The sequence below is a fragment of the Peromyscus eremicus genome, chromosome 7 (genome assembly GCF_949786415.1).
Source record: "Peromyscus eremicus chromosome 7, PerEre_H2_v1, whole genome shotgun sequence".
NCBI lineage: Eukaryota > Metazoa > Chordata > Mammalia > Rodentia > Cricetidae > Peromyscus > Peromyscus eremicus.
The window spans coordinates 77922765-77947981 of NC_081422.1; the positions used below are offsets into that span (position 1 = coordinate 77922765).

Below are 25217 nucleotides of genomic sequence, written 5' to 3' on the forward strand. Positions count from 1 at the left end.
ACCTGGCTCTGCCTCTCGAGTGCTGGGATTAAAGGCGTATGCCACCACCACCTGTAGAACTGTTTTTTTTTTTTTTTTTTAATAACCGGTTTCTTATCTATATAATACAGTTTTATTGCCTCATTTGATTTCATGTAAGATATTTCAAAGAATGATTACTTTGTGTGAGAATAATAATGCATTTCTTAAGATAATTATTTATGTGTGTGTGCTGTATGCACGTGTATGTGTATGTGCCCTTGCACATGCATGTGCCTGCAGGTCAGAGTGGGGTGTCACTCTCCACCATATTCCCTTTAGATAGGATCTCTCATGGAACTCGGGGCTAGCCTGGCAGCTAGCAAGCCTTAGTAGTACTAGTGCCTCTGACTCCCACACTTTAGGGTTATGGTCTTGCACATAGCCATGTCCAACTGTTTACATGGGTATTGGGGGTTCTGACTCAGGTCCTTATGCTTGCACAGCAGGTGCTCTTAACCCTCTGAGCCAGCTTTCCAACCCCAATTACTTATTGTTGATTTTTTAAGAGGTCTTTTGTGCCAACTACTTAACTGATATTGGAGATATAATAGTAAACAAAAGGAGCAAAGTGTGATTGTGTACTGAACAGACACACAAGCTAGAAGACCCCACCCCTTTGGTGACACAATTGACTCTCAGCTGTTTCTAGCAGACTGTCATAGAACATTATTGTTTAAAAACAGTTCTAAAATCTGTGGTCAGATCTTTGCCTTGGCTAAACTGTTATAAAATTCTCCTTACTCCATATTTTTAATTCCTTTTTTCTTATTTCATTAACAAGGACTTCCTTTCAGGGGATAAAAATTGATTTCAGAACAGTTTTTCCCAAATTAAATATCTGGTGGTGATAGAAGTAGACACGTAAATACCAGCTGTTATGACAACTAGGTGATGGGACATAAGAAAACATAAATGTCAGCTCTTACGAAAAACTGGCTAATGGGGCAGTTTTAGTTTTATGTGACTCTTTAGAGTGTCTGAAGACTTAAAGTCATCCCTTTAATTTGTTAATATTAATTTTAAATTAAATTTAATTTGTTTATATTAAAGAGAATAAAAATCTTTTCCAGTTTTAAGACTCCAGTTGTAAAGAATGCCTTTCCACCTGCTTGCCCATCATCGACACCTTACAGCCAGCTTGCCTCCCTCCAGCAGCAGCAGCAGCAGCAGCAGCAGCAGCAGCAGCAGCAGCAAGTACTCAGTACTCCTCTTCAAACCTTACAGGTTCGATGAGCATGCTTTATGGTGGCATATGTTAAGGTGCAGTCAGTTTCATAGATTTTGCTTGCACAGTATCAAGTTGTCAAGAAAGGTCTTCTGAACCTGTCCATTCTTAAGAAACTTCTTGACATCTTGATTAGAGTGTCTTCCACCTATTTTTGGTGAGTAGGCCCAAGGATCCAGTTTGAATAGTTTAGTAAAACTTGTCTTATAATGGGGCTTACTTTCTATTTGTGAGCAGCTTCATTTTCTTTGTTAATATGCAATTCATTTGGAAAAGTGAATCTTCTGAATAATCAGAATTGCAATTTGAGGTAATTAGAATGTATTATGATTGTTGTAAACTAACAAAGATTTTGCTGATGTATGAATTACCATTTGACAAAAAAGCAAGGTACCAGGTTACTGAAAATCTGGTATAGACCTCTGAGCGCAGTGTGAACATGGGTCTTTTAGAGACTTTATGGAGGTGATTCTTGGCTGTGGGGTTGACCAGCTGTGTGATCTTTGGCAAGTTACAGGAGCTCTTTGTACCCATTTCATCACGTATAAAATGGAGAAATAACACTGCCTGCTGCTAGAACGGTTGGGAAGGTTACCATGATTGTATGTGTGACTCTTAATGCAGAGCATGGCCCGATACTTAAGAGTTAATAAATGTCAACTTCTACTGTTATTTAAATGAACAGCCAGAAGAGTGATCATCTGTTAAAACTAATAGATTAAAAATATGACAGAAGGTAGAAGAGTGGTTACATACCTAGGAGGGAGGAATTGGGGAGTTGTTAATGGGCAACAGGTATAGAGTTTCAGTATTTGATAACAAAAAATTCTGGAGATGAACACGGGTGATGTTTCCACAGTGACCAGTGTATCTAATACCACTGAATTGTACTTAATAAATGGTTACAAAGGCAGCATTTGGGTTATGTATATTTTGCCACTTGTTGTGGATATTGCTCTGTATAAATAAAACGCTGATTGGCCAGTAGCCAGACAGAAAGTATAGGCGGGACTAACAGAGAGGAGAATTGAGGGAACAGGAAGGCAGAGGGAGAGACCTGCCAGCCGCTGCCATGATAAGCAAGATGTAAGTACTGGTAAGCCACAAGCCACGAGGCAACTTATAGATTAATAAAAATGGGTTAATTTAAGATAGAAGTAGATAACAAGAAGCCTGCCATGGCCATACAGTTTATAAGTAATATAAACGTCTGAGTGATTATTTTATACGTGGGTTGTGGGACTGCAGGGGCTTGGTGGGACCCGGAGAGAAGCTCTCCAGCTACAGCCACTATTAAAAAAAAAAAAATGAACAAAAGATTACCTGATGATAGATTTATACTAGCCATGGAAATACTTGGTAGTGTCTACAGGCTTGAAATTATGTATGTTACAAAGTGAATGGAAAGCCTGGCATGGTGGCACATGCCTTTAATCCTAGCCCTCAGTTGATAAAGACAGGAGGATCCCTGTGAGTTGGAGACCAGCCTGATCTTCATAGCAGGTTCCAGGAGACCCAGGATTATATATAAAGACCCTTTCTCCAGAGGGAGAGATTTATGTTGATTCAAGATCCTTTTATTGACCTGTTAGTGGTAACATGGCCTGTTCTGGCTCAAATCTGAAAGGCAAGTCCAAAGTAACTGGGAAGGGGGCATGAAGACTACTGTCAGGAGGGACTTCAAAAGGAGTCTGGTGTGGCTGAAAGCTTGGGAAAGGAGAACAGTGAGCTGGGCTTTTGGAAGATGATCTACTGAGTAGTTTGAAAGCCCTGGCCCCAGTGAGGAGAGGTGGGTAGGGATGGGGAGTCTCGTGGAGGGAGGAGCTACCGGTATTGAGGTAGAGTTCCCTAGTGTCACTGTGTTCTGAAAGTGTTCACAGCAGGGGAAGGATGTCAAAGGGATCATTGCCTAAGAAAAAGCTGTTTAAGGAGGAAGGAAGAGAACAGTGGGACACAGCTCTGACTTAAATCTCTCAAGTCCCGAGAATAAAGAAATTAGAATCCATCAGTCTGTTTCTAAAGAAGACTACATGGAAGATTCTGTCATTTTGGATTTAAAACATGACTCAGTTAAACTGAAGTTTATTCAGACTTTGATTGATTCAATTTGATTACTTGACCAATTAAAAACTCTTCATTTCAGCTTTACTGTCTCAAACTATGGCCTCTTAGCATACCTAAAGTGCTTTTAAAGTCTTTATAAGCACAAAGTGAGACCATCCAGTTCTAAGAGAAGAAAGGAAAGGGCACACTGATATGTATCAGTTGACAGATTGCCTGGGAAGATACTGAGGTTTGGAGAAATTACATAACTTCTTGAACTTCACACAGGACAGAAGAGAGGGACAGTTGTTGATGAAATGTCCTTGTCTAACTGACTGGAGCTCGCTGCACCTTAGCACATTGTTTTTATATGATGTTAAAAGGGGAGGGCGGGTCACTACATGCATGTGGACGTAAAGAGGTGCAAGGGAAAGACATAGGAGGAAAGATGAAATGGGTAGCTCCTGAGTTTGCCCATTGAATATTAAGTGGCATTCTTCAATTTTCTACTCAGATTAAGTAAAAATCAGTTAAAGAGGGAGCCCCTTAGAAGTTTGTCTCTTGGAATAATTTAACATATTTTTCTCTTACTTATCTTTTATGGTTTTTGTTGTTGTTTTAGTTACTTTTTGAGGCAGTCTTTTGTAGCCCAGGCTGGCCAAAATTGGGAGCATTTCACTATACCTATTGCAAACTAATTTCTTAGATATGTTCTTTGAACTTATATTTATATATTTTAATTGTTTAGCTTTCAGGATCCTCGTCAATAAATGAATGCATTTCCGTTAAAGGAAGAATTTATTCCATATTGAAACAGATAGGCAGTGGAGGTTCGAGTAAGGTAAGTAACAAATGAATAGAACTGTTCTGTCTTTTCAAGTGTGGGAGCGTTTGATCTTCTAGAAGCCCTTGTTTCCCTGGAGCCAGAAGGGCTGCCTCACATCCTCCCCGCCTCCTTCCTGTGAAATCACTTATTCTCTTTAGACCTGCAGCTAGAGCTCGGTCTCATGCCTTTTCTCCAGTGTCCTGTGCTTTCAGATTCTTTCTAGGTCACGTTGACATTGGCTTGCAGTGGCCAGAAACCACTATGTAGTATCACAAGGAGACTGGAAAACTGAGGACGTGATCTAGTCTGCTGGTGTGCTTAGAGTCACCCAGTAAGAAGTTTCAGTAGTGAGTTTGTTTTACGTGACGTTTCCCATCTTAAAAATGTTCTAGTCACATAAATTTCCGCAATTATTTCCTGAATTTATCTGAGTGATTTACTTTTAAATGTATTTTTATTTTTTAAATTAGTATGCAAGATATTAGATACCATTATGACCTTCCATTTCCATCCATTTTCCTACAGATTTCATTTTTCTTTAGGGCTAAATGAAACCTTATTATGTATATATATTTTTCATTAGCCATTCAATTGTGGATGAACACTTAGGCTGGTTTCCTTTCTTGCTCTTGTGACTAGAATGGCAATTAGCATGGATATACAAGTGTCTGTGTTGTAGGCTATGGAGTCCTTTCAGTATATGCCTACAAATGATGTAGCTGGGTCATATTAAGAAACCTCCATACTGACTTTCATAATAGCTGTACCAGCAGTGAATAAGGGTTCCTTTTTCCCCATATCCTCACCAACATTTGTTGTCAGATTTCTTGATAATATCTATTCTGACTGGGATGAGGCAGTATCTCATAGTAGTTTTAATAGATATTTCTTAGGGCTTTGATCACACCTAAAAATATTCTTTGGCCATTTGTGTTTCTTTTTAATTTGTTTTTTCTTTTACATATTTGAGTTTTTGCCTGCCTCTATGTCTGTGCATCACGGAGATCCTTCTGCCTCTGCCTGCAGAATCTAGGGTGCTTGTGGAGGCCAGAAAAGAGTATCGGATCCTCTGGAACTATAATTACAGGCAGTTGTTAACCACCATGTGGGTGCTGGGAATTGAACGTGGGTCCTCTGGGAGAGTAGTGTTCCTAATTACTGATTCGTCTCAGCAATCTTGTTTCTTCTTTTAAGAACTATTTCAATCAGCCTGTTTGTTGATTAGCAATTTTGCTTGGTTTTATTTTGCAGTTCGCTGTAATTCAGGATATTAGTCCCCTTTCTGAAGTATAGGTAGCTAAGATTTTCCTCTCGTTCTATAGGTTGTCTATTTCTTTTGCCCTACAAGAACTAATTTCATGTAGTCCCATTTGTTGGTTCTTGGGGCTACTTATTGTGCTTGCCTACACCCGAATCTCAAAGTATATTCCATTTTCCTATAGCAGATTCACTGTTTTAAGGTTTAAATTAAGGTCTTTGTTCCGCTTGGAGAATGAAAGATACTGATCTAACTTCGTTTTTTGCAAGTGAAAGTCCAGCTTTTCAATGCCGTTTGTTAAATGGGCTGTCATTCCACTGCATGCGTTTGAGACCTTTGCCAAATACTAGATGGCAGTAGTTTTGTTGGTTTGTTTCCAGGTCTTCTGTTCCATTGGTCCGTCTGTTTTATGTCATTACCCAGCTATCTTTATTACTATGTCCCTTTCGATATCTCTAGATGTATTCTTTCTCCTTAGGACTGCTGTGACAATTCATACTCTTTTTGTTATTTCATATTAATTCCCACATTGTTTTTTTCCTAGTTCTGTGAAGAATAGCATTGGGATTTTGATGGATATCACATTAAATCTGTAGATTAATTTTGGTGATGTTAACTGCCATTTCAAGTAGCATGGAAGAGCTTTCCATGGTCTGCTGTCTTCTTTGGTTTCCTTTCCTAGATATGCTTGCTGGAGTTGTTATTACTGGGACACACTGATTAATATCTTTGTAATTTCGTTGTAGATATATATGAAGGGTACTCATTTTCGTATGTTCGTTTTGAATCCTGAAACTTTACTAAAAGTGTTTACTAGGGCTAAGAATTTTCTGGTAGATTCTGTCACATCTTCTAAGTATGGAATCGTGCCATCTCCAAGTAGGAGTAGCTTAACTCCTTCCTATTTTGATCCCATGTGTCTTTTTTCTCTTGTCTCAATTCTCTAGCTGAGACTTTATTATTATATTGAATAAGAGGCAAGAGTGGTCCTTGTCACACTCATCATTTTAAAGGAATTCACTTTCTGTCTCCATTTCATGTATTGTTGGCTATAGTTTTTGTATACAGCCTTTATTGTTTTGAGAGATGTTCCATCTACTCCTAGTTTCTTTAGGATTTTTACATGAAGCCATGGTGAACTTTGCCAAATGCCTTTTCTGTATGCATCCATTGAGATAATCATGTGATTTCTATCTTTATCACATTTATTGATGTGTATATGTGGAGCCAGTCTCCAGGATGAATCCCACTTAGTTGTGCTGTTTGATCTTTTCCATGTGTTTTGAGTTTTGTTTGTGTTTTGTTGAGAACATTTATTATCTATGTTCATCATGGAAATTGGTTTGATTTTCTTTTTCTTTCCTTTTTTCCTTTGTCTTTATCTGGATTTGGTATCAGGATAGCACTGGCTTTGTAGAATGAATTTGGTGCTGTTCCTTCCCTTTCTATTTTGTGGAACAGTTGGAGAAATGTTGGTATTAGTTTTCCTTTTAAAATTTGATAGAATTGAGTAAACACATCTGGTCCTGGGCTTTTCTTTGTGAGGAAACTTTAGATTACAACTTCAGTCTCATTGCTTGTAATGCTAAGTTATTCATATTTTCTGACTTTAGTTTTGGTAGATCATATGCATTTAGATATTTGTCCATTTCTTGTTTTCTAGCTTTTTGAAATGTACATTTTCAAAGTGTTTTCTAATGATATTCTGGGTTTCATTGGAGTCTTGTGATAACAATCTTTTGTCTCTAATTTTGTTAATTTAGGCCTTCTCTTCCATTTTTTGTCAGTTTGGCCAGTTTGTCAATCTGGTTAACGTTTTCAAATAACCAATTCTGTCTAGTTGACTTTATTTTAATCTCTATTTCATTGATTTTTTTTCCTGTAATTTTTATTGTTTTTTGCTATCTACTGGGTTTAGAATTGGCTTCTTGTTGTTATCCTATAGCTTTGAGATGCATCATTAGGTTGTTTGAGCTCTTCCTTCCTTCCTTCCTTCCTTCCTTCCTTCCTTCCTTCCTTCCTTTCTTTTCTCTCTCTCTCTCTCTCTCTCTCTCTCTCTCTCTCTCTCTCTCTCTCTCTCTGTCTCTCTCTCTCTTTTGAGACAAGGTTTCTCTGTGTAGCCCTAGCTGTCCTGGAACTTGCTCTGTAGACCAGGCTGGCCTGGAACTCACAGAGATCTGCCTGCCTCTTCCTTCTGAGTGCTGGGATTAAAATTGGGGTGTTAAAGACTTCCACTATTAGTGTCAGGACCCTTGTGGCCTTTTATGTCTTTTAGTGTTTGTTTTATGAAATTAGCACCAATATTCATCCCATAAATGTTTACAAATGTTGTATTTCTTGATGAATTGTTTCTTTTATTAACATGTAACAACCTCTTTATTTCTTCTGACTAGTTTTGGTTTGAAGTCTACTTTATCAGATATAAGAATAGCTATGTTTGCTTGTTTATACTTGTGTTTGCTTGGTACTTTGATTTCTGTCCTTCAACACTGAGGGGTTTTGAGTTTTTTGTTTGATGTCTTTATTCACTACATGTGTTTCTTATAGACAAAAAATAATTGATTCTTGTTTTCTAATTAGTCAGTCTGTCTGCTTTTTTATTGGCAAGTTGAGGCTATTTTCCTGAAAGGTTATTATTGAAAGGGACTTGGTATTTCTTAAGAGTTTGTTAGGTGATGTTCTGGTTGACAGAATTTTAGACGTTTGCTGGTTTGCTATGTTAGACACTGTTGATTCTCTTCTGGCCCTTCTTTATCAGTGTTGCTTCCACAGAGTGCATATTTTCATGTGTTCTCTTGGAGAAAGCTGTGTTAGTTCCTTTCCTATTGTTGTGAAAACCCCCCATAACCAAGACAACTTGGAGAAGGTTTAATTTGGCTGACTGTTCCGGAGGGAGATGAGTCCATGATGTCGTTAAGTATGACAAACAGCAAACATGGAGGCAGGAGTAGGAAGTAGACAGCTCACATCCTGAGCCTCAGGCACAGAGCAGAGAGGGCAGACTGGCAGTGGGGTGAAGCCCTAAGCTCCCAAAGCCTGTCTCAGTGGCATATCTACTCCAGCAGGGCCATGCCACCTGAACCTTCCCGAGCATCACCACAAAATGGGGATTGTCTGTTCAAATGCTACCAGAGACATTGATTTTTCAAACCACCACAGAAGATCTTTTTCTTCTTTCCTATATAATATTTCTTGTAAAAATTTTTTCTGCAGTGCTGGCTTGGTTTTATGATTTGCTTTAATTTGTGTTTGTCTTAAAATATCCTTATTTCTCTACCATTTTTGAAGAGTAACTTTTCAGGGTATGGCATTCTTGGTTCTTAGTTGCTTCAGGGCTTTGAATATATATCATTTTAAACTTTTCTGGCTTTTAAGATTGCAGATGACACAGATTGCTCTGTGACCCCTCCCTGCCTCACGTGTAAGTTGGCATTTTGCCTGTGCTGCTTTTTATATTGTTTCTTTGCTTTGTATTCTGATGCCTTGACTAAGACATATCCTGGAACATTGTATGCCTCCTCTAGTTGGATATCTACTTCTGTCTCCAGCTTTGGGATGTTTCCTGCTATAATTTCATTTGTCTATTCTTTTTGAACTTATCATAGATCTTTTTTCTACTCTGAATTCTCAGGTTTGGGTTCTTGGACTAGGAGTATGCCAGTGTGCATTAAATGTCTTCTTGGACTAGGAGTATGCCTGTGTGCATGAAATGTCTTCTTGGACTGGGAGTGTTGCCTGTGTGCATTAAATGCCCCCCTCCTTTTTTTATGTATGTCTGAGTGCATTGAGTGTATCAGCTTTGCCCTCCATCCCCAAAAGTTGTTCTTCTGCTAATCTTGTTTGGTAATGATACTTTTTGATGTGGTTTTTAGTTGACTGAACATTTGTTCCTGTTATTTGTTTGGTTCCTTTTCAATGTTTCTGTGTTTCCATGTTAATTTTTTTTTCATATTTTGCCCTTTCTCCTCCACTTTATTATTTTGTTCACTTTGGAGATTGTCTTTTCAGGATCTTGGACTGATTTCCTTAGACCATGCACATGTTTGAGTCTTTTATCTGGTCATTAGTTAATTCATTTAAAAAGTAGGGCTCTGAATTATTTCAGTCTCAGTGACTTGGTTTTCTTCTGGGACTGCTTGGAGCCATGAGCTCTGTTCTTACTCACCTGACTAAGGAGGAAATCATGGGGGCTGCTGTCTTTACAAACTGACTCTCTCTCGCCCACTGCAGTCACTTGTACTATGTCACTCACCAAGACAGCCACGCTCAGGTCAGTCAGGCGTCCCTATTTTTGTTAGAGCCGGCTCTGTAATTTGATTGTAAGTTTCTTAGACAGTTAACTGGGGTTTGTTTTCACTGTAGCTGTTCTCATTGACGAGCACACTTGTGTTTACTCTCTCACACTGACCGATCTTTTTCACTCTTCCTCACATCCCTGAGCCTTAGGGCCGATGCCTTGGGACCTAGGCTTTGGTCCCTTTCTTCTCTCTCTGAATCAAGCCCTCCTTTGATGTTGTCTTCCAGTGTTGTGATTATACATGCTGCTGTGTTTATGCTTACAGTTTCCAAACTTGTATTTCCAGTTCGGCCCTCTCATTTCCAGACGAACCTTCCAAACTTGACTGCTCAGCATCTCTTCTTGGTTACCAGGTGTTTGAGATAGATGTGTAAGCACTTGCTCTGTAGTTTTCCCAGTTGCAGTAAATAACAACTCCATTCTTAAAATTACTTGGCTGAAAACCTATTGGCTGCTCTTATTCTCATATACACATTTAGCCGGTCAGCAGGCCTTGCTGTTCTACCTACCTCTTAAGTAGCTTTGGAATCTTTTTATTAGTGTTGTTAATCTTTCCTTAGTTTATTATAATAAATAATAAGCTCACTCACTCAGTCTTTGTTCTTCTGATCTGGTCTATATCTTATCTCCCTCTCCCTTTTTTCCAAGGTGTCTTGCTTTACTTATAACCCATCCAGCCGTGAATTTATAGCAGTTCTTCTGCCTCAGCCTCCCAAATGCTGGGATTACAGGCGTGTATCGCCAGCCCATTTCTGTCCTCATGTCTTTGCTTGTGTCCTCTTGGCCAAGGAGTACTTGATCACACTCTAAACTGCGACTCCTACCTTCCAGTCACCAGTGTTCTCCACTTTCCTCTAGTTTTCTTTTTTCCTTTTTTTTTCTTGAAGGCTGGTGTCTAACTCAGAGATCAGGTGTCTAACTCCTAAGTGCTAAGATTAAAGGTATGTGCAACCATATTCTGTGAATAGTTTATCTGTTGTTTGTGCTCCACCCTGTCCTTACTATCAAGATGGCAATGTTTGACTGCTCAGTGATGTTAGGTCTGGTGCCTGCAACTGAATAGGGGCATCATTCGTGTGTTGAATGTTCCTCCTGGGCTGTTAGGCTAGTCTGTGCTATGGTGGTACAGGAAACAGGGCTGTTGGGCTTACTTTAAGTTTTACTGTGGTTGTCTAAGCCAGCTAACAATAATGAATCTTGTTTCAGGCTATCTTATTTACGTATTGGAAATAAGGAAAGCATCATCTATAATCCCAGCATCTGGCAGGCTGAGGCAAGAAGATTTGCCTGGGCTACAAACATAAAATATGTGGGCTGGGGGTATGCTCTGGTAGAATATGTACTTAGCATGTGCAAGGCCCTGGGTTTAATCCCCAACATCAAAACTATAAGCAAAAACCAAAATAAATAGTGTACATTACTACATGTAGCGAGTCTTCCAAGAAATACTTTCCTTTTCATGTTCCCTTTATCAGATTTTGATTTGGAGGTAAGAAAGTAGTTGAATAGGAGTGATAGGAAAGAGAGGGTGCCTTTTGGGAAGTAGACCAGCAGGAGGGGGACGGGGGAGAAGTAAAGGGGAAGAGGACATGGGAAATGGCACAGCGAAGCCTCTCGGTGTGTGCAGAAGAGTGAGCTCTGCTCTGGACCTGATGGGCCTCTTCTGTGTGCAGTTTCCGCCCTTGAGTCTCACGTACATTTAGGCTCACTCATCCCCGGTGTCTGTGGGGTAGTCACAGTTAAATGGCACACTTCAGTGTCACAAGGTGCAAGTGAATACGTGTTCGTTATAGGCACTGCGCTTTGGATTTGAGTTACTGAAGTCTCGAGGCACTGCTGCAGCGGTGTGTGGGCTGGAAGTGGTACATTCACATGCTTGCCTCTTTCAGAGTGTTGTTTGTCCTGCTGGTGTTTTTATAAATTGACTCCTAAGAACACACTGCTCCTGCAACCTAACTGAAATGTGACTTACTCTGCTTTCCACAAATGAATATAATGATGACTTATAATTACTGTATTTTTAAAAATATCCTCTATCAAAGAAATGAACTTGTTGATATTAGGCACAATGAAAAAGGAAAGGAAAAAAAACACTGTCTAAAAAATGAATTGTCTATCATAGCCTTAGTCATCTTTATCATTTCTGAATGTCTTTGCCTCAGTGTAATTTCCCTGGCTGAGGCATCCCAAGAGTCTTGTGAGTATAGCAGCAGGTTTAAGTTGCTTGTCTTAGATGTTGATGTGGAAAACTAGGCGTTTGTACAGTTGTTATTTGAATGTCCATTGTCACAGCGGCTGGAAACGGGCACTTACTCTCTCTTCGCCACTGTTGTTTACTTCTACATTCCAAACAGGCCCAGAAGCTTTCCGTTGTTCTTGTCGGTATCCTTTCCGAATATTCTCGGTCTAAAATGGTTAGTCTGCAGTTGAAAAGCACTGTGACGGTTTACAGAGGGAGAGTGTGTCCTAAACGTGTCGCTTTCCTTGCAGGTATTTCAGGTATTGAATGAAAAGAAGCAGATATATGCTATCAAATATGTGAACCTAGAAGACGCAGATAACCAGACTATTGACAGCTACCGGAATGAGATCGCGTATTTGAACAAACTACAGCAACACAGTGATAAGATCATCCGACTCTATGATTAGTACGGAGCCATTTTTATTTCAAAAAGAAAACTTTGTTTTTGCCATAATTCTTGGGCAAACTGTAAATCCTTATTGATTTAATGTAGGCAATTATTGTTTTGTTCTGTTCATTTTTAATTGCAGTGAAATCACAGAGCAGTACATCTACATGGTAATGGAATGCGGAAACATTGACCTGAATAGTTGGCTTAAAAAGAAAAAATCTGTCAATCCATGGGAACGCAAGAGCTACTGGAAAAACATGTTGGAGGCAGTACATACAATCCATCAGCATGGTTATTTTAAAATCTCTTCATATATGTAAAGTTAAAATAGTTGTTAATTGTTTCATTTTAGAAAAATACTCTTATTTTATCAGTACCTACCTTTAATAATTAGTTGGAAGTTCATTTAGAGATGAAGAAACAAACCCATTTCTTTTTTCTTTTCTTTTTTTGGTTTTTCAAGACAGGGTTTCTCTGTAGTTTTGGAGCCTGTCCTGGAACTCACTTTGTAGACCAGGCTGGCCTCGAACTCACAGAGATTTGCCTCCCTTTGCCTCTCAAATGCTGGGATTAAAGGTGTGCGTCGCCACCGCCCAGCTAACAAACCCGTTTCTTAAGACTGGTTCCGCATAGACACAGAATACAAACTTAAATCCGCACTTGTACAATGTAACTTTATCTTCCTCAATATTAACTGGTGGTTCTTACCTTCAAGTCCTTGGATTGTAGTAGGTCCTAGACTGAGGATCTGGGTATCCTAAAAGTAGGAGGGTGATGGTCAGCACTTCAGTCTCCAGAGAATTCTCTGTTTTCTTGTATCAGAGTTGGTTTTTTGTTCTTGCTTTTGTGTTTTACTGTTAGCTCCTGGTTTTGTGTGTGTGTGTGTGTGTGTGTGTGTGTGTGTGTGTGTGTGTGTGTGTGTTCTTAGTTCTTTTCAGAGCTTTTCTCTGCCCTTTACCCTGTCTTTAAAAACAAATGTGTTCAATTTAATGTGTTCCCTCTGCTTCTCTTTTTACAACCTAAAAATAATTAGTGAGTTATTAGGATTCTTGAGTGGTGTGGTGATCTTACTGCCTGACAGTGATTGGTGATGTTCTCCTGGGCAGTGTGCAGTGGTGTCCAGCACACACGGACAGCCAAGATGCCTAGCTTCAACTCCTCCTTACTTTAGGGCTAGGCCCTGTACCCTTGAACAAGTCACTTAAATTCAAATTATGTTAGTGTCCTCATCCTTAAAAATGAAGATAATGGTACTTACTCTTTACTCTGCATTGCTAGCAGGTCTAACATGTTCATTACAAGTGACAGATTTAGAGTGGCTCCTGGCACACCCATTTGTTAAGAAGGTATAGAATGTGTAGTAAATGAATGTTAATGTGCTGCTGACTAGTTAAAAGAATCACTTGACGTGATTGTGAAATCTGTTCATAGAATGTTTTACTGTGTCTAACGTAATGGATTTTATTTTGAAGGCATTGTTCATAGTGATCTGAAGCCTGCTAACTTTCTAATAGTTGATGGAATGCTAAAGCTAATTGATTTTGGGATTGCAAACCAAATGCAGCCAGATACGACAAGCATTGTTAAAGATTCTCAGGTAGGACACCTTGTTGCCGGTTTTGGTTGTGTTAGTGTTTTGAACCAGGGTTTCACATAACCTCGAATGGCCTTGGCCTTGCCCTGTACCAGTGGTCAGCCTTCATTCAATTCCTGATCTTGTTGCCTATACCTCCCAGGTGTGGGATTACAGTGTGAGCCCAGCGCCTGGCTTCAGGTAGAACTTTTAGTGGTGGCTGGTTACTAAGGTTTAGTTCCTTTTTAGTCTGTTAAGTATTTTGCCATTATTATATTTTTTTACTGGCCATATTCTTCAAAAAATTTGAAGTCTTTTTAAAAGAATAGAAAATATGATTATGAAAGATTCAAAACCATTATTTAGAAAGGCAGTTCAAAATCAGACAAATATATCAAGGAATTTTGAATGATTTTCTCATAGGTGAGGCAGAGCAAAGAGGAATTGCAGTTGCATGTTCTCCATTGTCCTGTTTCTTTTCTCAGCGTTCGAATAGGGGGAGATTTTTAAGAGAGCCTTCCTGGAAATACTGAAACATTCCACTCAGCACATTAAAAAAGATCATTTTGTTTTTTGTGGAGTGTGTGTGTGTTCAAGTGCAAGCATTCTGCTGTGCATGTGGAGGTCAGGATAGCTTTGGTGAAGCGGGTCTCTTTCCACCGTTGTTCTGGGAACCAACGCCAGTTGTCAGACTTGTGCAGCAAGCTCATCTTTGCAGCCCCAGTGTGTTCTTGTCCTAAGATCTGCAATAGCAGCTGGGCGCTGGTGGCGCACGCCTGTAATCCCAGCACTCGGGAGACAGAGGCAGATGGATCTTTGTGAGTTAGAGACCAGCCTGGTCTACAGAGCTAGTCCAGGACAGGCACCAAAGCTACAGAGAAACCTTGTCTTGAAAAATTAAAAAAAAAAAAAAAAAAAAATCTGCAATAGCAAATGTAATGAAGCTCTTTCATAAATAAAGGAGTGACATGAAACTAGAGCTGGAAGGTAACCTTGGCTGGACCTCACCTGCTGTATACATGAATGCAGATTTCTGGTGTAGGTCTGTCAATTTTTGAAGCAAAATCAGACTTTGTTAGGAGGAATCAGTGGACAGCATGCACTTAACATAATTCTACTTGACAGTCAGTCATTATTTTTTTCTTTCAAAAGTACAGGTGAACATTGATTTGTAGATAGCTTGAAGTTATCTATGGCAAGATCCTACCATTCAGACATTTTTTGTTCTTAGAACTAAAGCAGTGGTTCTTAAACTTCCTAATGCTGCTACTTTTTAATACAGTTCCTCATGTTGTGGTGACCCCCAACCATTAACTTTATATTTGCTATTGTTATGAATTAAAATGTAGATATGTGACCCCTGGGAAAGGATCATTCGACCCTCCAATGGGGTCGAGACCCACAGTTTGAGAACTGCTGAACTATAGGATTATGCTGTACCATTTCTGACTGTAGAAACTCTTACATGATTTAGCTTTCCATCCAATCTCAATCTGCACATGGGGCCAAAGAATATTAGGAGGATAAAGCTAGCTGGTTCTTATTATTTATATATTAGTTTGTTGAAGAGGGAAGAATGTTGGATGTATTTGAACATGGAAGTGAATGGTAGTTAAATCCCTCAGAGTTCGGAATTAGCCTCGACAGTTGTAAGGGCAGACTGTACTAGTTCCCCCAACACGTTATAGATGAAGCACAGCTTTCGGAATTGAGCCAGTTCATTCTCAGTCTGACTCATTTTGTTAGATGTTGTGATGTGATCTTGCAGATATTTTTATACTGTTGGCAGTTATTTGAATTTTTCAAGTCTGTCACTTAAATCACTAGTTATCCAAGTTTCCAAGAATCAATCTGACATCTATGTATTTACAAATCTAGAAAGATGTTTTCATTGATTTCTCTGTTTTCTGTGATTTGACAAATAGGTTGGCACAGTTAATTACATGCCTCCAGAAGCAATCAGAGACATGTCTTCTTCAAGAGAGAATGGGAAAGTCAAGACCAAGGTACTGGAAATAGCTCATTCACCTGGTGCCAGTGAACTGCACCTTTTGTAAATTTTGGGGGACTTACTTTCACCACTCTTTTAATTTATTTTATTATTTTATGTGTGTGTGGTTGTTTGCCTGCATATATGTCTGTTCCCCACGTGTATGCAGTGTTCTTGGAGGCCAGAGGAGGCCGTAGCATCCCCTGAGGCTGGAGTTAGGAGGCTGTGAGCCATGGTATGGTGTGCTAGGAAGGGAGCCTGGGTCCCCTGGAGGAGCTGCCTGTGCTCCTGACCACTGAGCTGTCCGTTCTTTAGACTTGAGATTGTCCTTCCATGCTGTTCTTTTGTATGGTGGCCCCTCACAGTGTGCTCCTGTGAAGTAGACTTAGGGAGAGCTCTGTGAAGTTTGAAGTTTGGGGGTTTTGTTGTTGTTGTTGGGTTTTGGTTTTGGGGAGGTTTGTTTGTTTTTTTGAGACAGGGTTTCTCTGTGTAGCTTTGCGCCTTTCCTGGAACTCACTTGGTAGCCCAGGCTGGCCTCGAACTCACAGAGATCTGCCTGGCTCTGCCTCCTGAGTGCTGGGATTAAAGGCGTGCTCCACCGCCCAGCCTGAAGCTTTACGATAAAGGCAATTTTAAAAATACCTCTGATTTAGACACCAGAAATAATAATCTTTGATATCCTTTGGAGTCTTTTTGTTTGTTTCCTTTCCAATTTTTTACATTTGTTGTTTTTGTAGTACTGGGGATTTTAGTAATTATGTATTTATTTGTGAATCTATGGTTCCAAATTTAACAGGGTATATAAAATTTCCTAGCCTGTGGGTGGCAACTTTCTTTATTTCAGTGTTGGTGAGTGCCGAAAGCCTCCTTGATGTCCCTTATTAAAGGCTCATTCTCTGTTCAAGCTACCAGGTGACAGTGCTTGCAAGTAACATACTTGGGTCCCAGCAACCTTCATGTCCATAACCCTGCTGCTTCTTCAGCAGTCACATAACTTACCTGGTTTCCCTTTTTTGAGTTGGACCTATGAATAATGTTTATTTTAAAGGAAAACAAAGAGTAACTGAGAAAGAAAGTTTTCAGTTCAGCATCTGACTCACTGCTGCATACGTTTGCTTTTCTTCCCTAGAAAAGTGTGGTTTTTAGGTAGTTATTCAAAGACCTTGCATAAAGTCTGTTGATATGTCCATGTGAGTATGGGGTGTGTGTGTGTACACATGTCCTGAGTGTGGGCACATTCGTCCCATAGCGCATATATAGATGGCACAGGGCAACTTTGGCTATCCATTCTTACCACATATTTGGACATAGTCGTTTTGTTGTGTTTTGTTGTTGTATGCCGATGTATACAGCGAGCTAGCGGACCTACAGGGTTGCCTTGCCTGACTACAGGGTTCTGGGATCTCACAGCGAGCTAGCGGACCTACAGGGTTGCCTTGCCTGACTACAGGGTTCTGGGATCTCAGCTCAGGTCCTCACACTTGTACAGCAAGTGCCTTCCCACTGAGCCCTCTTCCCAGCCCAGCCTGCATAAAACCTTGCTGAGTATGTTGTCTTAGAAAGCTGTTTTTTCACTGCACCAAGGCTGTGCAAGGCATCACACCACAGGCACCTTGGACCTGCCTAGGCTCAGTGTGCTGGCTCTGCTGACTCCCCATGGGAGACCTTGATTTGGGGGATGTGGGGTGGCTTGGGAGAGAGGGCTAGGTTGGAGGAGGAGGGAGGAGGTGGGATCTGGGTGGTATGTGGAGTAAGTAGAAAATTTCTTAATAAAGAAAAATGAAGAAAAAAAGAAAGCTGTTTTCATAATTGTTTACCTTCTAATTTCTTCTCTGATTTATATTTGCTGCCTTTTGATTAAGTTTTCTTACCGTGGTTTTTTTGAACTTAAGAAACTGATACTAATTTTATTCACAACCTCTATTTCACTTGACTTTCCAGTTTGTTTTTGTCTTTGATAGTTGTTTGATTATTTGTGTTTTTGTGTATTCTCTTGTTTTTTGTTGTTTGTTTGTTTGTTTTGATTTGATTTGATTTTTTGCTTAAAGGCAGGGGTCTGACTTTGAACCCTTGACTGGCCTTAAACTTGAGGCCGAGTCTCCTTCATTGGCTTCCTGGAGTGATAGGATCATATGGGATGGGTATTACATTACTTGAGTTACCACCGACAGTACCCAACTAAATATTTTCACTTTTTGGGGGGCAGTAGTAGTTCAGGGTCCTTAACCTAGGGACTTTGTATTTGCTTCTTGAGTTGTCTCTCCCTGTGTGCCCTGGTTATTTTCTCCTGTCTTCTTAATTTAAATCATAGTTGACTTAAATTTTTAGTGTGTGAACTTGGATTAGCACTATTAATTTAGCTGGGTGTGGTGGTGCAAGCCTGTAATGCACCATTGGAAAGCCACAGCTAGAGGATCATGAGTTTAACAACAGTATGGGTTATGTAACATGACCTTTCTTTTAAAAAGATAGAAATTTTACTGAGTTTTAATTTGGCTGTTATTTATAGGTTTTATTTATAGTATTTTAAATGCCTATTAATTTCTAAGGTTTGTAATTTCAGTTAAAAGTTGTCTTTTACTTCAAGGTTTTGATTTATACCTAGAGGTTATAATTCTTTCAATTGTCAGTTCAGTGATTTAATATGCAATGGTAAATCCCCCTCCTCATTCTCCCTTCTCTTTTCCCCATTCTCAGTTTTTGAGACATAGTCTCCTTGTATTGTCCAGACTAGCCTTGAGTTCTCAGAGCACCTTAGCCTTCTAATGCTGGGATTACAGATGTGTGCCACCACACCTGGCTTGGTTTTCAATATACAGTAACATCTTAAAAATTCATCCCTGGGGCTAGAGAGAAGGCTCAGCGGTCAAGAGCAAGTTCTGCTCTTGCAAAGGACCCAAGTTCAGTTCCCAACATCCATGTTGGGTAGGTCACAACTGCATGTAACTCCAGCTCCAGGGGATCCAATGCCCTCTTCTGGCTTCTGTGGACAGCCATACACATGTGGCGCACGCACACACACACATAATTTTCACTTTTTAAGTTTATCCTTTTTCTTAGTTGGTAATACTGTTTATCACAGATAAAAATAGTTTTCTCTTCTGTGTGTGGTGTTTTGCTCTTGTTTCCTAATATTAAATTGTAGTTTCTACTTTACTTTTATTTCTTAAAACAAAACAAAACAAAACAAAACTGGTTTCGAATGTCCATTTCTTTTTATTCCCCCAGCCTTCACCAATTTTCTATATCATTTGTTTTAGGTGTATTCTTTGTGGAAAGTGTATGTCAGTGTTTGTTTTTCATTCTCCGTTTTCCTGTTGCTGTGATTATTCCTAATGTGATTGAACACCATGAACATTTAATTGCACAGGGCTTGGGAGAATGAATGATACTTGTTAGTACTTATTCAGAAACCCCCTGGGTTGCAGAGGTGGCTCTGTAGTTCAGAGTACTTGCTGCTCTTGCAGAGGACTTGAACTCAGGTCCACACATACACATAAAGTAAAACATAAATACATAAACCTACAAAGGAAAAGAAACTCTTTTCCATGATTGACTATGTTCAATTTATTTAATACTCATAACAGTACACCGTATTTTATTTTTGCTGTTGGGGATTATTAGACTTAGAGTTTGGTGTGTACCAGGTGAGTGATCTGCCCTGACTCTGTCCAGCCTGCTTCAATGATTTAATACTCTAGAGATCAGGGTTGTACAATTTAAACGACCTTTTAAGAACATATACATGTTGTGAGTTCAGATGCAAATGTACTACAATCGAATCTTTCTGGGACAAACAAGTAAATTTATGGGTATGTTATTTTTTAGTGTTTTTTCACAAGATACCAAGAAATTCTTTATTTCCTTTAAAATAGTTTTGAGTTTTTCAAAGTTTAAAGTTAGTTCTTCTCTATAAAATTACCAAATGTAATGAAAACTAAGAAGAGATGTTGTGTAAGCATAATCTTATACTTTGATATTCATTGAGGTTTTAACTGTTATTGTATAATCAGTATTACAGATATATAATATTATGTTACCTTTTATATTAAAATAAAGCAATTTTTCTTCTTCTCCTACTTAGATAAGCCCCAGAAGTGATGTTTGGTCCTTGGGGTGCATTTTGTACTATATGACTTATGGGAAAACACCATTTCAGCATATTATTAATCAGATCTCTAAACTACATGCCATAATTGACCCTAGTCATGAAATTGAATTTCCTGATATTCCAGAAAAAGATCTTCAAGATGTGCTAAAGGTAACGTTAACAGAATGTGGTTATAGAAAGATAATGTCTCATAATTCCAAGTCTGTTTAAGAGAAATAGTTGAGGTGATTGGAACTCTCGAGCTGTCTTGAATCTGGCTGCTGTCGTGAAAGGAGTCCCTGACGGAAGTTGTTTTTAAAGCCTGCTTACTGTGAAAGGTGGATTTTAATTAATGAACACGTGGGGATTTCTAAAAGGTGACTCAGAAAACCTCTTACAGTTGTCTGAGCAGGATGATGTCTAGTTTCTCTAGTATGGTGTCATCTGGAAAGCTACTTTGTCAGCATCATACATGAAAACTTGCTCCTTTTATTTTTTGTTTTTATTTATTTACTTATTTATTTATTTATTTTAGTGCTGTTTAGTAAGGGACCCTAAACAGAGAATATCCATCCCTGAGCTGCTCGCACATCCGTATGTTCAAATTCAACCCCATCCAGGTACTGCTCCCGTAAAGGTTACTGTTTACTAGATTACCAGTATGAATGCTGTGTTAACTGTAGAAAACCGGAATCTAAATTGGCCTCTCCCCTATACTCTGCCTTCTTCAAGGAAGTTGGTGTTTTGCCTAATAATAGTTAATAACATTGCCTTTTTTAACTTTGTTATTTAATCTCACATATCCTACATAGAGGATCATGATAAAAAATAATGGCCATTAGTGTACAATTTATTAAGTACAATGTATATTTTTTTGTTGTTATTTTAGGGACAAAATCTTATTATAGCCTAGACTGGCCTTGAATTCTTGATCCCTTTCCTTAGCCTTCAGAATGTGGTTTTTTTGTTTTGTTTGTTTGTTTTTTATTTGGGGGGAGGGTGGGGGAGGGGCAGGTCTTGCCTCAAACTTAGAGCAATATTCCTACCTCAGCTTCCTGAGGGCTGGAATGACAGGCATGCAGAATGCGTACTTTCTAATGAATTTATGCTATTCTTATTAGTGCCAGCATTTTGTTGATTATATTCCTTTACAGGCAGCCAAATGGCTAGAGAAACCACTGATGAAATGAAATATGTTCTGGGTCAACTTGTTGGTCTGAATTCTCCTAACTCCATTTTGAAAGCTGCCAAAGTAGGTGCAATCTACATTAATTTCGGCTGTTTTAATGTAGTACAATGAGTTAGACACTTAAAGAAACTTATAGACAAAAGGGAAGTTAACTGTTCACATATGTGGTGAAATACGTAGCTGCAGTTTAGTACTCACCATGTGTTTGTTTTTTACAAGTATAGATCTTTCTGATTTGTGTTGTTATTGTTCTTAGGGTTCCAGCTGGAATAAAGAGGAATTTATCTTTTAGACTGTCTCAACAACATTCTTAGCACAGCTCTAGAAATCATTTCTTCTAGTCAATTTTTAATGCAGCCTTAGGAAAATGACAGCATTTATCATGTGCAATAGCTTCTATAGCAATTGGCACATTCCCTGAAGGACATCTCATGCTTGCCAGCTTCCTGGGTCTTTCTCTCTCCAAGGTGGTGATGAGGTTTGTTTTGTTTTGAGACAGTGTTTCACTATGCAGCCTCCCTAGCCTGGACCTTCGGGTATAGACAAGGCTAGCCTTGAACTCACACAGATACCCACCTGCCTCTGTCTCTGGAGTACTGAGGGTAAAACTGTGGGACACCACCCTCAGATCCATGGTGATGTTTGGATCTCACTGTCGTCAATACTTTCATAATTTCTAGTATCTATGATTGCTCATCAACTAGATTAGCTACTAAGCAATTACAAATTAGATATGTGAATCATAGTAGCATAAAATTATGGAAATTAGAACTAACAACTCTTTGTTCTCTGGATCAGGGTTGAGTCAGCCTATATTGCTGATGTGCAGTTGCCCATTTTAGAGTGAATTTATTATATATTCTCTATACTACGTATATTCGTGGAATCTCAGACTTCTTACTAGATGCTGATGGCTAAATCATTAGCCTTGGGGTGTTTAAGAGGCATTTATTTGTTTGTTTGTTTAGGTTTTTCGAGACAAGGTTTCTCTGTGTAGCTTTGGTGCCTGTTTAAGTTGAACAAAAGGCATTTATTTATTTATTTATTTTGGTTTTCAGGGACAGGGATTCTCTGTGTAGTTTTGGTGCCTGTCCTGGATCTCGCTCTGTAGGCCAGGCTGGCCTTAAACTCACAGAGATCTGCCTGGCTCTGCCTCCCAAGCGCTGGGTTTAAAGGCGTGTGCCATTGCCGCCGCCAGACTCAAAAGGACTTTATATACATTGCTTTTTATTTCATGTCTCCATATTTTAAGTTCATATCAGTATTACTCAAAATGTTCTTTTAAATAAAATTAAGGTGAATTAATCACCCATCACTGAGATTTTATGTTAACTTCATGGCAAATATATATCACCTTCATAAGTTAGATGTTGACTTAGCCTTCAGTCTTGTTTTTTTTCTAAATACATAGCTTTTAATAATTCAGTTTTTCCTTGTATCCATGGGTTCCATACCTAGAGTCAATTGCAAATCAAAAACATTCTGAAAAATAATTTATGTGTACTGGACATATACCTACTCTCTTGTTATTATTCTATAAAAATACATTAAAACACTTATCATATTTACATTGTATTAGTTACTCTAGCTATGAATTAAAATACTCAGAAAGATGTGTGTACATATATGCAAATAGTATGCACATTTTGTAGGAGACTGGAGCTCCTTGTCAGGTAGGAATCCTCTTAACCAGCCCTTCAAAGGTACACTAAGGGACAAGGGAACCCAATTAGACTTATTTACATAGTAATTTTAATGTCTTCGTTCATTAGTGTAAATAGCTTCTGAGATTATTGTTTTCTAATGAATATTTGATGTGCAGGGATTTATGAGTAAGTTATTTTAAGGAAAAGTAAGGGGCTCACAGTGGTCTTACAGGTCTGTGTATATGCTGATTGTGCTATACTATAATTCTCTTATGGAAAGGTTGAACTGCATTTCTTTATATTTAGAATACACCATAATTTCTACTAATCTAATAATACATTGAGCTAAAATGTTGAAAAACAGATTTGTGTTTTTATTTTAGACTCTATATGAGCGCTATAATTGTGAAAGTCAAGATTCTTCCTCATCCAAGACTTTTGACAAAAAGGGAGAAAGAAAGTGATGGACAGTTACTCACAAACCAAAACACTAACTCTGTCGTCTGCTGTATTGAATCTCTGTGGAAACAACTTTAAGAAACAACCTTGCCTGAGTTTCATCAGTGAAAAACGTCAGTACATTATCCGCAAAAGAAAACTGTAAAGTTAACCACTAATGGCACTGTATATATTAAATTATAGAGTTGTGATTTGTTTTATGCTTTTCTGTAAATCTAATCTGTCCGGTAACATTTCACACTTGGAGCAGTGGGGGGACACTGGACTGTTGAAGATCTCTGTAAATAAGAGAATGTCTTATTCTGAAGACCTATGTAAATAAAGCTTATCAGCATGAGAGTCACCACAGTCCCCAAGTTACACGATTGTTTTTTCTTCAATCAAATGTGTTTTTGGCATGGTAGCAAAATTCTTAGAAGAACTGGATTAAGAATAGATCATAATAAATAAACTATAACAATTAAATTTCCAAGGGGTTTAAGATTGTAAATAGGCCCAAATGGTGGTGGTGCACGCCTTTAATCCCAGCACTCAGAAGGCAAAGGCAAGCAGATCTCTGTGAGTTCAAGGCCAGCCTGGTCTACAGGGCTAGTTCTAGGACAGCCAGGGCTACAAAAGAAATGGTGTTGCCAAAAAGAAAAAAAAAGAAAAGGAAAACAAACCACCACCACCAGAAAAGACTGTAAATGGATTTTCTAGTTGTCTGTGGCCCTGATACCATCTGTAGCGTTCAGTCTGCATGTGGCTTTTTCAGTTCTGCCTTTGACTTTTCATAGTACATATGGGTTTTGGTGTCCAGAGTCTTGTCCTGGAGTCTGTGGTGTACGTAAGTGTAGTTATAGTTGCATGCCATTATCCAGTACTTTTTGCTAATGATTATAAATGTGGCTTCAGTGTGCGAGCCTGTCTTTCCCTCTCTTGTTCCCCTCCCCCCATCTTGAGGATCAAAACCAAAGCCTTGTAAGAATCACACCATATATGCAACTATTTCCAAACCAGAATTCTGAATGCTTCCCTCAAATATTTCCAAATATAGATACTCAGTTTTGCCTTGCATTAACACAGTATTAGCTTCTAAAATAATAGTATATTTTAAAAAATAGACTTCCTTTTTAAAGAGCAGTTTTAGGTCCACAAGAAAATTAAGCCGAAAATATAGAACTCCTGTGTATCCTTTACCCTCTCTCACAGACTACCATCACTTTTAGCATTACCATCATCAAAATCCCCAAGCACAGTCATAACTTTGTTACAATCCATGACTAAAAATCCAGAGTGTATGTAAGGTACATTCTGTGGACTTGGACTTGTCTAACGCAGGCATTTATCCTACAGAATGGTCTTGGTGTCCTTGACCCTAACTATGGGGAGACACTGCCGTTTATGCCGTGTTTTTTATCCAGCCATAGTAAAAGTGAGATCCTACAGTCCTGGAAATGCTGATGGGAATTCCAGGGCCTCACGCTTTTCCCCTAGCCTGGCCTCAGGGCTAAACACATACTTGAGTTGCTCACCCTTCTCCTCAGGTAGCTGAGGAAGGAGCCTCTTTGTAGTAAACTGACTGCTGCCCTAGATGTCACAAGTACTTAGAAACAAATTCCCTACACAGCTCTTGTAGTGAGGTTGAGCACTGGTGAGCTATTTCAGGATGAAGAGGGTTTGTAGCTTTGTAGGATTCTGAGCAGGCAAGCCTAACACTGGGAATGTTCTGGATTTCTGACAGTGGAGAAAAGCTTGGACACAAATGAAGCTGCTGAATGGCTGATCAAAAAGGAATATGGATCCTAGGTCTCTGAGAAGTCTTAAGTACTGCTTAACTATATATCTGTAAAAACTCTACCTCCCCTTCCCCCTGTGGTGGTTTGAATAAGAATGGCTTCCGCAGGCTCCCTTTTTGAATGCTGGGTTACAGGGAGTGGCACTACTTGAGAGGAATTAGGAGGTGTGGCCTTGTTGGAGAAAGTGTG

The 25217-nt window shown here is 39.0% G+C and overlaps 1 protein-coding gene across 4 annotated transcripts in view; it reads left to right on the forward strand.

The window, feature by feature from the left end:
* Positions 1-23598, forward strand: part of Ttk (TTK protein kinase) — a 44807-nt gene extending 21209 nt beyond the window's left edge. For all 4 annotated transcript variants that reach the window (XM_059268306.1, XM_059268303.1, XM_059268304.1 and 1 more), the window contains exons 13-22: positions 1092-1245; positions 4038-4130; positions 12161-12318; positions 12443-12594; positions 13776-13900; positions 15802-15882; positions 19951-20127; positions 20492-20576; positions 21111-21208; positions 23175-23598. In XM_059268306.1, the coding sequence (XP_059124289.1) occupies positions 1092-1245; positions 4038-4130; positions 12161-12318; positions 12443-12594; positions 13776-13900; positions 15802-15882; positions 19951-20127; positions 20492-20576; positions 21111-21208; positions 23175-23255 (1204 nt within the window). In that variant the 3' untranslated portion in view covers positions 23256-23598. The remainder of the gene's footprint in view (positions 1-1091; positions 1246-4037; positions 4131-12160; positions 12319-12442; positions 12595-13775; positions 13901-15801; positions 15883-19950; positions 20128-20491; positions 20577-21110; positions 21209-23174) is intronic.
* The last annotated feature ends 1619 nt before the right edge of the window (positions 23599-25217 follow it).